General features: G+C 36.4%; 1 protein-coding gene across 1 annotated transcript in view; it reads right to left on the bottom strand.

Moving 5' to 3' along the window:
* Window positions 1–3,154: 3,154 nt before the first annotated feature.
* The window catches only part of LOC112696614 (cytochrome P450 76A2), a 32,685-nt gene continuing 20,587 nt past the window's right edge, over window positions 3,155–15,252 (bottom strand). Inside the window, exon 2 of the mRNA XM_025749444.3 lies at window positions 3,155–4,074. Within this exon, the coding sequence (XP_025605229.1) occupies window positions 3,448–4,074 (627 nt within the window). The 3' untranslated portion in view covers window positions 3,155–3,447. The remainder of the gene's footprint in view (window positions 4,075–15,252) is intronic.

A 15,252-nucleotide genomic window follows, 5' to 3' on the forward strand; every position in this document is an offset into this window, starting at 1 on the left:
AGAGAATTTGCATTAAAATTGCTAAGTTTAATCAAGATTTAAATATCTTTTAGCCACTATGCATACTACTTTGAGTTGTGTGTAATTCTATTTATTTCAGATAGCATTTGGTTGGATTTGATGGAGTTTCTGTAGAAAAAAAGAAGAAAGTGAATGATGCTGTCAACTCTAACCTTCCTGCACTCCAACAGACATAACTTGAGCTACAGAGGTCCACTTGAGCTACAGAGCTTTCCAATGATATATAATAGTATACCTTTTTTCTTCATTTTGTTCGGCCAAGGTGGCGCCTAACTTGGAATTTCTCAAGTTAGGCGCCATGATTTCGAGGTTAGGCGCCAGGAAGGCCAAACCAGCGAAGTTAGGCGCCATGAATGTGAAGTTAGGCTCTAGTTCAACGTGAAGCACTCCCCGGAGGTAGTGCAAGGGTGGCGTCTAACTTGGAATTTCCCAAGTTAGGCACCAGTTCATTACTACAGCATGGTCCCCACGCCAAATCAAGGCATCAACAAAGATTTTATTTATTTTGATTAAAACTTTTAATTTTTTTATAAATTAGAAACGATATTATTTAGTTTTAGAAAATATATTTTACATTAATTAGGATTAGATATAAAAGGGAAAAGAATCAGGCCTTCAAGCTTGGCTCTCTTCTCTCTTACCGCATTCTACACTTTACAATTTTACAGAACCCTAGTTTTTTCTCTGAAACATGAGCAACTAACCTCCACTATTAAAGTTAGTAGCTCTATTTATTCTATGGATTAATACTATTACTGTTCTATTTTAATTCATGTATTGATTTCAATTTCAAGAATTGTTTTCGTTCTTTATCTTATGAATTTGGGTGGAACGGAAGTATGATCCTTGTTCTAATTGAGTTTTTGTAAAACTTGAAAAAACTCTTTTCTTGAACAACAGCTTGAAAATAATTTCTCCTAAATTTCTAATTATCTTGACTTAATGGGATACGTGACATATAATCCTCTTATATTTGGATAATTAGGATTTTTGTGGCATATAAACTAGAACTGGCGGTTGATGAAGGTTAGAGGAGACTAAAAAGGTCTAAGAAATTAGGGTTTAGTCACATATAGTTTGCCATGAATTGAATATTGCACTTTTCATTTCTTGTTTCATGTTATCAAAACTCCGAAAAAAAATCCCATAACTAATAATATGAACACTTCCTTACAATTCCTTTGAGAGACGTGATAAACCACTATTTCATGGTTCATCTTGTGCTCAATTGAGTGGTTTTTATCAACTCTTTACCCATTTATTCATACTAATCGCATGTTTTACGTTTTCCTTCCGAAATTTGTACTATGATCGGAAACATGTTTCTTTGGTTTTATATTTGCTAATATTAATCCTCTCTTATTACCATTAGATGCCATGATATGTGTGTTCAGTGATTTCAGGGATTATAGGGCAGGAATGGCTTGGAGGATAGAAAGGAAGCATGCAAAAGCGGAAGGAATACAGGAAATTGAAGGAACTGCAAAGCTGTCAGCCTGACCCTCTAGCACTAAAACGGTCATAACTTGAGCTACAGAGGTTCAAACGACGTGGTTCCAGTTGCGTTGGAAAGCTAACGTCCAGGGCTTCGATTTGATATATAATATGCCATAGTTGCCCTAACGCTAGGCGACGCAAACGCGTCATCTGCGCGGATGCATCGCAGTTACAAAAATCAGCGTGGCAGATTTCTTCTCCAGCGATTTCTGGGCTGTTTTCGACCCAGTTTGCGGCCCAGAAAACACAGATTAGAGGCTATAAAGTAGGGAAATCCATTCATTCATAAGAATGGTCTCATAATTCATCATTTTAGTTTTAGATGTAGTTTTGAGAGAGAGAGACTCTCTCCTCTCTCTTAGGATTTAGGATTAGGATTTTTAGAAATTAGGAATTTATCTCATCTTCTTATCAGGTTCAATATTCCTTTTTCATTACTTGCTTTTCAAATCAGTTTATGAATTCTTCTATGTTACATATTACTCTTTCGAATTAATGTTATTTGAGGTATTCCAGTTAATATTGCTTTCTTTTATTTATGTTATTGATTATTCCCAATCTGAAGACATTTTTATTCTAGTAGATTTAATTCCTTTTCCTTTTGGTCTTGGTTAAGAAATCAGTAACTCAGGAGTTATCTTAGCTCCACATAATTGATAACTGTTATCTTTGCTAATTGAACTGAACTTCAATAATCCCAACCTTTTCTTAGGAAATAAATAGGATTCGAAGGTCAAACTAATTAGTCCCTTGACTTTCCCTTTGCTTTAGCAAAGGTTAACCAAGTGGAATTAAGATTCAACTTTCATTATTATTGATAAGAATAACTAAGTTTGGACTTCCAATTTCTTGTACCTTGCCAAAGGGTTTGCTTTATAGTATTTATTTATTTTAATTGCCATTTAAATTATTTGCTATATTAATTCTTCATTCTCAACCCCAATTTACAATCTCCATAACCAATAATAAAAACATACTTCCCTGCAGTTCCTTGAGAAGACGACCCGAGGTTTAAATACTCGGTTATCAATTTTAAAGGGATTTGTTACTTGTGACAACCAAAACGTTTGCACGAAGGAATTTTTGTTGGTTTAGAATCTATATCTAAAACGCGACTATTCTTATAAAATTCTTTACTAGCAAAAATTCCAACGTCAAGACGACCCAAGATCTAATACTCTGGGTATTTTTATTGGTTTGACTTAACTGACAAACAAATTAAACTTTGATTGTGAGTTATCTATTGGTTTGTAACTATACTTGCAACGTGACTATTTCGTGAAAATTCCGAACCGACGATTTCACTCCGCCTCAATTGTTAATGTCAAATCTTTCTAAAAACCCTAAATTTTGACTGTCTGACTAGAATAATTGATAACTATTGTTTACTTAATCGATTGACTATTACTTGATATGACCTAGAGCACTTATCAGTAGTTTGTGGTTGTAAAATCTGTATCATTCATGCATGAATTGAAATGATGAACACATACAATGCTTTTTTTAACATAGATACCAACATATCAAACCACGTATATAATACATTAAAAGGGTGAAGATGATAAATATTTCACTACTTTTGCATAATACCTCATAAATCATAATTCATAAACTCTCAATGTTTAAATGAAAGCTAGACAGAATATTGACAGTTACTTTCTATCCCAATAAAATTCATACAATTAGTTTTCATTCCATCCAAATTCTCCATTTTGATGTGTTCGTGCATGAATTGAAATAATGAACACATAGCGTGTCTTTTTTAACATAGACACCAACATATCAAACCACGTACATAATACATTAAAAGGGTGAATATGACATAAATATTTCGCTACCAAACAACAGCAAAGAAAGTGACAAGACATACATATAATAGATTAACCCATACGAAATGCAGTTGACGTCTTGATGAATTAACCTTGAGACTCACGATGGAGCAACAAGCTTCGGCACTGCAAGCAAGGGCTCAAGCTTCCTCATTGTAATTCCCAATTTATCCCTCATATCCATGGTTGATGGCGTGACATGGCTATCAAGCTCCCAATCAAAGCAATGTAGCAGTGACCCCAGCACCAAATGGAGGACCTTGTGGGCCAGTGGAACCCCCGCGCACATCCTCCTCCCAGCACCAAATGGAATGAACTCATAGTGTTGACCTTTATAATCTACCTTTGACCCAGCATCACAAAAAATAAACCTCTCGGGCTTGAAGGTCAAAGGGTCTTTCCAAACATCTGGGTCCCTTCCAATGGCCCACGCATTCACGAAGACCTGCGTGTCTTTTGGTATGTAGTATCCTATGAACATTGTGTCTTGAATAGCCCTTCGAGGAACAAGCAAGGGAATGGGAGGATGCAAGCGAAGTGTTTCTTTCACCACAGCTTGAAGGTATGGGAGATTTTCTATGTCACTCTCTTCGAGTTCCCTTGCGGTTCCAACCACTCTGTTGAGCTCAGATTTTACCGTCATTAAGCAGTTGCAGTTGCACAGAAGCTCTGTGAGTGCCCACTCTATCGTGCTGCTTGTAGTTTCTGATCCGGCCATGAATATTTCCTACATTTTAATTTGAAATAATAATTTTATGAATAATGCTAGACAACTAAGCTATAATAACATTAGAAAAGCAACTCCAATGAAATCAATTTTGGGTATCACTTTTTACTTTTACTGTAATTGAAATGATTTAAAATTTAGTTTGGATACCAATTCTGAAATGATATTGGTATCAAAAAGGAGATACCGTATCATTTTAAAGAAAGATCATTAAAATAATGCTACTTGAATACTTTATTAAATTCTTATTAAATGAACATTGTAATGTTATTGTATTGTTATTAGTAAAATGAGACTACGCATTGGAATGACAAATTTCACATTGAGTTTCAAATCAAATTTTATGATATATGGTCCCACAAATACTTATATGGCACTTTGTAGGACCATAAAATGAAATTAAAATTATGCATTAGAGATGCTCTAGGTGTCAATTTTAACCAACATTATAACAAATTGATCAGTTCAATGGTGGCATAAAGAATGGTGGCTAAGGATGGTAAGAGATTAACCTACCAGTAGATGTGTGACACACATGGCAAATAAATTTTAAAGGAAAGTTTGTCTACTTAGTGGGGAGAATCACATTGGTGATTGGTGCTTAACTAATTCATTATTACCATGAGGACAAGACTAGAAAGTGAATGCAAAAAATAGAGTCTTATAGTGAGGACTATCAAGTGGGGCGACAAAAACATGAAAAATGAACCATTATTAGCCCAAAAAAGGGTGTTAATGTGAAACCGTGAAAGGCGGTGATCGGGGCACATCCATTTGATGGGGATTTGGTGGCAGAAGAAACTTATCTTTTGAAAAAGCTTCGTAGTCATTGGAATTCTGTAGGGAAGCGGCACTCTAGTTGGAGAAATAGTCCAATCAGTGACTTAGGATAGATTCAAGATGAGCTTCCTAGGAATGATGAAGAGTTAGAATGTGGTAGTGATTTAGCGTTGAAGATTTTCGATTCAAAGATCATCAGCGATGACTCGGGATATGTGGCATCTAGCCAAGGTATTTTATCTGTCATTGTGGTGGTCATCGAAGGCGGTCTTAGCAGTAGAAATAGAAGGCAGCAACGAATACCATGAATCGTCACTGAACAAGAAAGAGGATGACATTTCTATCCGTGCTTGTGTGTGGATTCGGGTTGTCCAATGAAAATCATATCTAATTCGGATCTGTTTTGTAAACTCTGCATAATTAGTGAATAATTAGTTAATAAATTAATTATTAATCAAAAAATTATGAAACTAAATTTTATTAATCCAACCGGGTAGAAATATTAAAAATACAAATTTTAACACTAATTTTAAAGATTTTAGCCCAAAACCGAGCCAACGGGCCAAATCGGTTGAATTGGGCCCACGTTGGACCCAAGGCCCAACCCAATCCAACCCACACTTAGTGAACTCAGCCTCCCTTCCCCTTCTTTATATGCATGCCCGCTGAAATACACAAGAGGGAGAAGAACTTGTGAAACCAAACCCTACCTTCCATTCAATCTCATATAACTTCCAATCCGGAGCTCTGATCGCCGCATTGCTTGCGGCCACATGATCACTGCGTCGAACTCTACAAAACCCACCAAACATTGTGGTAAGGAAAACTCAAATTCATTCTCAGCCTCTCCTCCCCCTAAATTTAAAAAAATTGGACATTTGTTATTGAAATTGTGATGTTTTGGTGTTCAGGATCAAGCTAACTTAGTTGATTTTGTGTGATATTAATTTGTATTGGTTTAGATTATATCTGTTGGGATCAAATTGGTTGTAATGGAAGCTTGATGGTAGGCCATGGAAGCAGACTTGCTGTTGGTGTGCATTTTGGTGTTTGGTACATTAGTGGAATGGTGGTATTTGTGGCATTCCAGGCTTAGGGAGAAATCGGCCAAGGTATGGTTTTGGTTTCTTGTAGGTAATATATAATGTTCTGTGAAAACTTAGGTTAGATTATCATAGGATAAGTTGGAATGTACAATTATGTTAATGTTTAGTAATCTTGATTAACAATGTTGAGTTAGCTTGAGAATGAATTGATGATCGATGCTTGTGATGAGGATGATGAATTTGAACTATAATTGTTGATATATTGATGAATTATGTTGCTTGATTTTGGATTGTTGGGAGAGGAGTACGAATTTTGAGTATTGACATATTGTGGAATAAATGAAGAGTGTTTAGGCATGTTTTGGATATGGTTGGTTTGAATTGGAACTTGAAACCTTGGTTTTGAAATGGAAATTTGTAAAAAATGGAGGTTTGTGATTTTGATGAGAAATCCAATTTTTTATCAAACTTTGGCGGGCTATAACTCGGCTTCCGGACCCTCAAACTTCACCAAACTTGATTCATATGAAAATCTGGTCCATGAAGTTTTCGTTGTTTGAAGAATGGACTAAAAATATTTTCCAATGAAAAAGTTATCATGTCAGAAGTTTGGTGTGTAAAAGTGTTTCTGCAGATTTGTAACAGGTTTTTGAGAAAATACAGGGCCCGCATACGTGGACATATGGCTGCGTATGTGAGAATTTGCCACTATCTTGTGGAACTCGGGTACGCGAGCGTATTAGACCCCCGCAAATGCGAGACATGGCATGCGTATGTGACCATTCGCTTCTGTCCAGTGTACTCGCGTACGCGGACAGATCTCACATATATGAGATCCTTTATTTTTGGGAAAATGCATTTTTATGAACTTTAGCCTATTCTCTAACCTCTAAACCTCTATTTTGACTCTCTAATATCCTAAAACTTAGTTTTAATCACAGTAAAGTGGGTGAACCTTGAAAGAGAGGTAACTTGGAAGTGAAGAAAGTTTGTGAAGTGGTGAATTATGATTGTGAAGTGCTGAAACACTAAATATGTGATGAATAATGGCTAAGATGAAAAAGAATAATTGAACTCGAATAATGACTTGGCTTGTGCACTTTTTTTATCTAAGATATGAGTTTCCTTGGGTAGATGCATTGGCTTGCCACCACTTTCTCCAAGTTGAGACTCGATACTCCATTGACCCTATGTCGCAAGATGTGGTCGGACACTTTAACTCCCCAGAAATAGTTCCAATGAGTTGATTTTGATAATTGATTGTAAATTTATGCATAGACTTTTAGGGATGCGTGCACGGAGGGATTGTCCAAGGTTAGCTACCAGACATGTCGGGTTTGACTATATAACCGACAAATGAGACTCATCATCCATAGAGCGGGCATACATCAAGTGCATTTGTCTGTTTTGTTTGAGTTTGCATTACTTGGGTTTGCTTACTTGATAATCTATGCTTAACTATTATATGTTCTGTTTGCTATAACTATAATCTATTTGTGTTTTTCTTGCATGTATTATATGTCTATGCAATTGAGAGATCCCCTGACTGGCAGAGGAATGACAAGAGTTATTCCACTGGAGCTTGGAAGGTTGGAGGAAAGTGAAAAATGAGGGGTTAAGTTAGGATTTGGTTAGAACCTAAGGGCCTTAGATAACTTATCTGAGTGTCGGAGTTCTAGAATCACCTCTGACTTTTCCGAGGCCTTATATATTATGTATGTTGCCACCATTACCATGTGGAGAACCCTTGGTTCTCATTCCATACATATGTTATTATTTTCAGGTATTGGTCGAGAGGCACCTCGCTAGGCGTATAGAGTTTCTTTTATAGGCAAAGTCGGGCTGATGTATTATATATATATATATATATATATATATATATATATATATATATATATATATATATATATATATATATATATATGTTTAGACTCTCCTTTGTGTATGTTTCACTTTTGTACATCTTAGAGGCTTGACGAAGAACTAGGAGTTTATGTTATGTATTTTGAGTACTTTTGGGATGTATATTTATATATGATATTCTCCGGCTGGCCTTAGCTTCACAGGTTGAGCACGGAGCTTGACATTCTATATCTTTTGACATTCCGCTCTTGTTATATATATGTGCATTTACTTTTCTTCGTACGCAAATTTCTGTTATGTGAGCATTGCGCTTTTCTTTTAATGATTTTACTTAAACTTTTTCTTCAAGACTCATCAATTATTAAATTCTTTCAACTACTATTATGCATATATTTTATTTTAGAGGTCATAATACTACACCACCTCTATTTTACAGTTCAAGCGTAAAGCTCTGTCTAGTAGGGTATTACATGTTTAGTGAGGGTTACATTTTTAACGATATCTTTAACAAAAGGTGGGAAAAAAAGAAAAAAAATTACATAAAATATGAGAAAACACCCTACATGATGATTATTTTGATAACACAAGGATTGACATCAAATTATGTAGAACATAACCAAAGATGTAAAAAATCTAACTATGAAATAATGAATAATATAAACAAATGATTTCAAATGTTTAGTATTTTAAAATTTTTTAATAAAAGTTATTTCTTAAATAACTTATAAAAAAGACTTTAATTAGTTTCAAATAAAAATTATTACTAAAACATATATTTAGAAATCTTATAATTTTAAATTTATATACTCTTCAATCAAGTAGATCCTACATTTTATTCTTATATTTTGCTAATAAAAAATATTTGCAAAAGAAATTTAACTAACTTTTAAATAATATTCATATTGTTTTGAATAAACCACATAAACACTGTCATTTTAATGTAAATAAATACTGTTTGAGCCAACCTCTAATCCTTATCCGACCTGTTCTAGGGGAGGAGCTCATTCTCTACCTAGCAGTTGCAAGCCGGGCTATAGCCTCAGCGTTAGTTTGAGAAGACGAACACGGACAACAACCTATCTACTTTGTTAGTAAAGCTCTATAAGGGGCAGAACTAAACTATCAAAAGATAGAGAAGTTTGCATATGCCCTTATCATCCCTTCCAGAAGGCTCTGACCTTATTTTCAAGCTCATACTATAAAAGTCCAAACTAACCAACCCATGAAGCATATCTTACAGAAGACAGACATTGTAGGAAGGATGCTACAATGGGTCATAAAACTATCTGAGTTCAACTTAAGGTATCAAACTCGAACAATAATCAAATCCCTGTATCTAGCCAACTTTGTGGCCAAATACACTAAAGCCCAGGGAAGTCCTACTACCTAGAATCTATATGTAGATGGATCATCCAAAAAAGCTAGAACTGGAGCAGGAGTAATTTTGGAGAGTAAAGAAGGAACTCAGGTGGAAGGCTAAAGATCTCAATATGGAGAAATACTTGGAAGAAGCACAAGAATATTTAGTTCAATTCTCGAAGATAGAGGTCAGATATGTAGCTCAGGAATCCAATATACAAGCTGACCCCTTCTCCAAACTGGCCAGCACCAATCCAGGGGGCAACAATAGAAGCCTGAACTAGGAAACTCTCTACACACCATCAATATTAAAGGAAGATGACAAGTCGGGCATAATGACCATATCCAACCAAACCCTAGGATGGATGGCCATCATAATCGAATATCTTAAATTTGATATCATTCTTGGAGAAGAACAGGAAATAAGGAGGCTCATAAAAGAAGCACAAAACTATACCCTGGTCTATAATGTTCTCTACAAAAGAGGAATGTCTACACCTCTATTGAAGTGTGTCCCGACCTTCAAGAGTAATGTGGTCTTAGAAGAAGTTCATAATGACATATGTGAAAATCACTTAGGAGTAAGATCACTAGCTAAAAAAGTGATCCAAGCTGGCTTCTTTTGGCCGACCATGCAAAAGGAGGCGTTCGACTTCGTCAAAAAATGTCCGCCTTATCAAAAGTATGATAACTTCCATGCAGCATCTCTAGAGGAACTAATCAGTGTCACCTCATCTTAGCCATTTGAAAAATGGGGTCTTCACCTTTTCATCCATTTTCACAAGCATCCGAACAGGTAAAGTACTTCATAGTTGGGATTGATTATTTCATCAAATGGATTGAAGTATAACTCTTGGCAACCATCATAGCTCAAAGAAGTTAAAATTTTCCTTACAAGCACATTGTTACCCGATTTGGAGTCCCACACTCTATTACCATGAATAATAGAACTCAGTTCACCAACTTAATCTTTAGAAGCACCAGTTCATGTCGGTAGAACACCCCCAAGCTAATGGAGCATGGGTAACGAGCTCCCACAAGTCTTGTGGGCATATTGGACAACTCTCCACTCAACGATTGGAGAATCACCTTTTCGACTTGCTTACAGCATAAAAGCCGTGATTCTTGTAGAAATCACTGAGGAATCTCCAAGGGTTAGATTCTATAATGAAGTGATAAATGTCCAAGCACAAAAGGAAAAACTCAATATTCTCCTAGAAGTTCGAGAACAAGCTCAGATAAAAGAGGAAGTATTGAAGCAAAGGATAGCCTTGAGGTACAACAAGAAAGTCATCAGAAGAAGCTTTGCCACAAATGACCTCATACTAATCCGAAACGACATCGGAGTTCAGGAGTCGGATGAGAAAAAGTTGGCTGCAAACTAGAAAGGACCTTATAAAGTTATTGGAGTCTTATGAAAAAGGTCACTATAAAGTGTCTAACCTAAAAGGGAACGAGCTCCCAAGGTTGTGGCATGCATGTAAGTTAAAGAGGTACTACAGTTAGAAAGTGCACCTTGCTCCCTGATATACTTTTTTTTCCGACTTCATGGTTTTCTCCCAAAAAAGATTTTTCTGAAGGTGGTTTTAACGAGGCACCATAGAAAGGGCTAAGGGTAAAAAGAAAAATCCTTAATAGCAAGAGGACTTATGTAAATCTTTTTCTTTTATTAATAACAATACTTTTTCTACCAAAATTTCCATCCAAATAGTTAATATAAGCTCGAAAAATCGTGAAAATTATTGCCTGATCTGAGTGGATGACAAAATGAAGGGACGAGGTACAAATTAGTGTAAAAAGTTATATAAGCAGTTCATGGTCCGGCCTTAAAAGAGTTAGATCTAAAATGAAATGTAAGAGGAACTTGATAAGCCCAACTACTTAAAAACAGAATGCAAACTTTTGAGGGAAAACAATATTTACATATGAAAGGTCCAGAAATGACCGACCTACTTCACCGACATCTTTCCCAACTTAGCGAAAAAAACATCAAAAGTTATCAAAGCGACTTAATGGAAATTTCTACTGGGTCACAAAGAGCTAACAACTGTACCAACTAATTAACACTGCAATTATTCAGGCGAAAAGCCACTATCAGAATAGTGAAAAGAAGTTTTTTAAAACAACAGAATAAAATTTGTTTAAGCTACAACTAATACAAAATAATTGTTCATTAAATGACCTATAGGCCGGGTCATCCAAATACTTAGAAAGTAAAGACTAAGGAGGAGGAATTTGCTCGTTCAAAGTCATGTTAGAAATATCTTCGGGTTACATGGAAGAGGTCGAAAGAGTTTTAATATGAGAAAAGATTGGCTCATCTTTCATCCGTGTTGGAAAGCTCAGAGAAGCTTCCTCAACTCGAACTTTTGAGGTCTTCGGGTTGGGTACGAGAGTGTCTTCATTGTCTTGAAGTAAAGGAACAATCTTTCCATCAACCACAATGTTATCAGAACAAATAAGGGAGAGGTCTGCCTTGGGAGCAACAACCTAGAACTGAGCCTTTAGATTTTCCACCATCTCGTCCACACCTTTGACTATGGTCTTCTCAACCTCCGCATATTTCTCCTTGGAGTTGGCGACTCATCTACTAAGTCAAGCTTCTCCTTGGAGACTCTGGTATAACTCTCCTCAGCCTTCTTTTTTAAGTCCTTCGCTATGGCTATGGTAGCTTCCACCAGTTTTACTCTTTCCCAAGATTTTCCAAGGTTGGAAAAAAGTGACTCCTTCTCGTCCTCCAATTCTGATTGTTTCCCTTAAGGACGCCACCACAGCTTGAAGGTCAGCCAAAGCATGCTGGGTGGCACCAAGGAAATTCTTCTCTAACTCCTTGAATAATGAAGCACACACCCCAGCCACCCAAATTCCACCTCGGGCAAGTATTTAAAGGTGGCTCTTCATGAAAACATCGTCCATACTAATAGAACTATTTGGAAGGATGTAATTTTTAGTCCAGGCTACCGCATCAAAGCCCTGCTCATAGACACTCCCTGAGTCGGTGGTCTTCTATTTTTTAGACTTCGGCTCGGAATTGGGTGGGTGAGGAAAGAGCTATTTGTTTTACCAACAAACACGTATAACATCCCACACACCCAATAAACATGTAATACCATCTCACACACCCAACAACTACAATCACATTACCAGAAACAGAAATGGTGCCACCTTCAATAGCTAAGTTGACACCATTTGGGGGTAATACAGCAAAAACCCCACACTCAAGACTCACGGTAACAATCAAAAGTTCAGATTCAACAAAAAAAAAGAAGAAATTTTTTTTCAAAACATCTCCAATAAATAAAGCAACAACACCACTCAGAGAACAAGAAAATAGAGACATAAATTAAAAAAGATAAGAAAATCTAACCTTGAAGGAATGGGAATAAAAAAAAGTGCTTGAACAACAAAGACACAAACATTTCACTCCAAATACAAAGACAAAATCCTTTTTATTCAAGATGGAAAAAAACTTTGAATTCAAGAACGGATGCGGAAATGAAGTTCAAGAAATTTTTGAAAGAAAGTAATGGGTAAACATTTCAGAAGAAGAATTGAAAAAAGAGAAAGAGAAATATTTTGGGTATTTATAAGACACAAGGGGCAAAAGAGTAAATCCACATGCCCTTGTTAATGACAAGCGCGGTTCCCAAGGCAACTGCAAAAGTAACGTACGCCATACCATCAAGGGACACAACATTTCAAAATTTTTTCAAAAAAGCGACGAGTATCTGACCTACCAAAGGCAGTATACCGGACATGGGAGGCTAAATCTACAAATGCTCGAGTCCAACCTTATAAAATTTTGGGTTCAAACAGGGCCTCTGTTCATACCCTTGCCCAAAATAAAACCAGGTCCAAAAGTAATAAAAACCCATCCAACGAAAGTGGCGTCATCTACTCCTACCCGACCTTATAGAGGTCGGGCGCAATGACAACAATTGAAGAATTCAGCCTTACATATTTGAATGAGCAACTAACTTCTAAGATATCTCCTACCCATATAGAAGGAAGATCTAAACAACTTCCCAAGAAAAAGGGAACAGCGATCCACCATTCAAGGTGGAACTACTCTAAAAGGTGGTTATCTTTTCTACTATACATATACGGATATACTCAACTATAATTGGAACCGAATCTACTGAAAAACCTGCTTTGAACCTTTGCTAACTTAGACATCAGAGTTCCTTGCAGATACTACCCCTGCCTCCTTCACGAGGAACTCGGACGGTGGTACCTCGACACTAGTATAAGTTGAATGTTGTCACCAAAGAAACCTGGACTTCATATCTAGGTCCAAATACAATTTAATTAAGATAACCCTCAAAACACAAACCAACTCCAACCAATTAAAATTTATTCGGTTCAATTTTCATTTTTTTTCCAAATTCAAAGCAATCCTACACGTGAACTCCCACTACAAGAAAAAAGGTCTGTCGATACACTTTTTTCTTGCCACGCTCTTAAAGCGTGGCCAAAAGGGGTCAATGTCCACCCTTTTATGAGGGTGGCAATCGATTAGAGATTTGACCACATTTCTTTTGCCACACTTTAAAAGCATGTCGAAAGGGGTCAATGGCCATGCTTTTATAAGGGTGGCGATTGATTAGAGATTTTGTCATACTTTTTTTTGCCACCCATTTGTAGAGAGCAACAGGCACGCTATTAAAGCATGCCTATAGATTTACATTATGGTGACATTTTTGAAATGCTGTCGCCATGCTTTTTATTGCTACGCTTCAAAAGAGTGGCTTAAAGAAATCAATAGGCACGCTTTTGAGGCGTGGCTATTTTGTTTTTATTTTCGTCACTTTTTAAAAGCATACCAATTTCCTACCCCATTATATATACTGATATATTGATATTTGAAAACCCTATTCTCTTAAACACTTTGACATCACTCACTCTTCTCATCTCTGTAACCCTAACATAGCTATAACTACCTCTCTCCCAACAACGCCGCTATCTCCCTCTCTCAATCCATCACTGTAAACCCCGCTAAAATCGGTAAATAATTAGTAAATAAATTGAATTTTAATTAGAAAAATTAAAAATACAAAACTAATATCAAAATAGGATAAAGCTCTTTAAATCGAGAATTTTGATACCAATTTCGAAAAATTTGTCCCGAAATTAGACTAGATGGGTCGAACCGGTTGGACCGAACCCAAACCGGGCCCATGGGCCAACTAGCCCAGCATATAAATGAGCTAAAGCTCATTTTCTCTTCTAAGAACATAGTAGAAGCGGTGCTAAACGCATGGAGAAGAAGGGAAGGGAAGAAACCTTTGTCTCAATTTCCAAACGCGGTAACTTCTCCGATCGCCGCGCCGTTCGCGGCCACGCGTCCAGCGCATCGAGCTCTATGTTTCTATCGGATCAATTTCATGGGTAAGCCTCAATTTTATTTCAGATTCTCATTTCCCCTTTCTATTTGTGAAATTAAGCTCTTGTGATGAAATGTTGCCAAAATCGGTGTTTTAGGTTCGATTTAGCTTTCGAAGCTTATGGGCCCAAGTTATTGAGCATATGGGTATGTTAAGGACACCCTAACCCTAGCTCAATATTGTATTTATAATGAAAATACTGAAATTGGAACATGTATATGAATTGGGTGTAGATTAAGTGGGTATATATGCATTGGAATTGAATTGGGAGTATTTGGAGGCTTGTTGGTGATCAAGGCTTGCTTTGTGGCTGTTTTAATTGAGCTTGGAGGGGCTGTGTTTGGTGTTGTGAGGCTGCCTTGGGTGAAACTAAGTGATTGGCCAAGGTATGTTTTAAGTTTTGCACGTTTAATATTTACGGTGTTGTGAAAACTTAGGTTAGAGGAACCATAGGATAAGTTGAATTTGTTATTGCATTTAATGAGTAGTTTTGTAATGTTGTTGGAATAAATTGTTGATGAAAATATATTGGAATTATGAGGTATTGAAGTTATTAATTTTATGCTCTTGGACTTGCTTATGATGGATTGTGTTGGTGTTGATATATATTGATGGATTATGGTTGGTGTTTGTTAATAAAGAGTTGTTGTGTGAGTTGATGGAATATTGTGTGAAGGGTTGATAATTGCATTAATGGAATGGTATTTGTGAAGGGTTATTCATATATGTATAGGTGATATATGCTC

The sequence above is a fragment of the Arachis hypogaea genome, chromosome 6 (assembly GCF_003086295.3).
Source record: "Arachis hypogaea cultivar Tifrunner chromosome 6, arahy.Tifrunner.gnm2.J5K5, whole genome shotgun sequence".
Classification (NCBI taxonomy): Eukaryota; Viridiplantae; Streptophyta; class Magnoliopsida; order Fabales; family Fabaceae; genus Arachis; species Arachis hypogaea.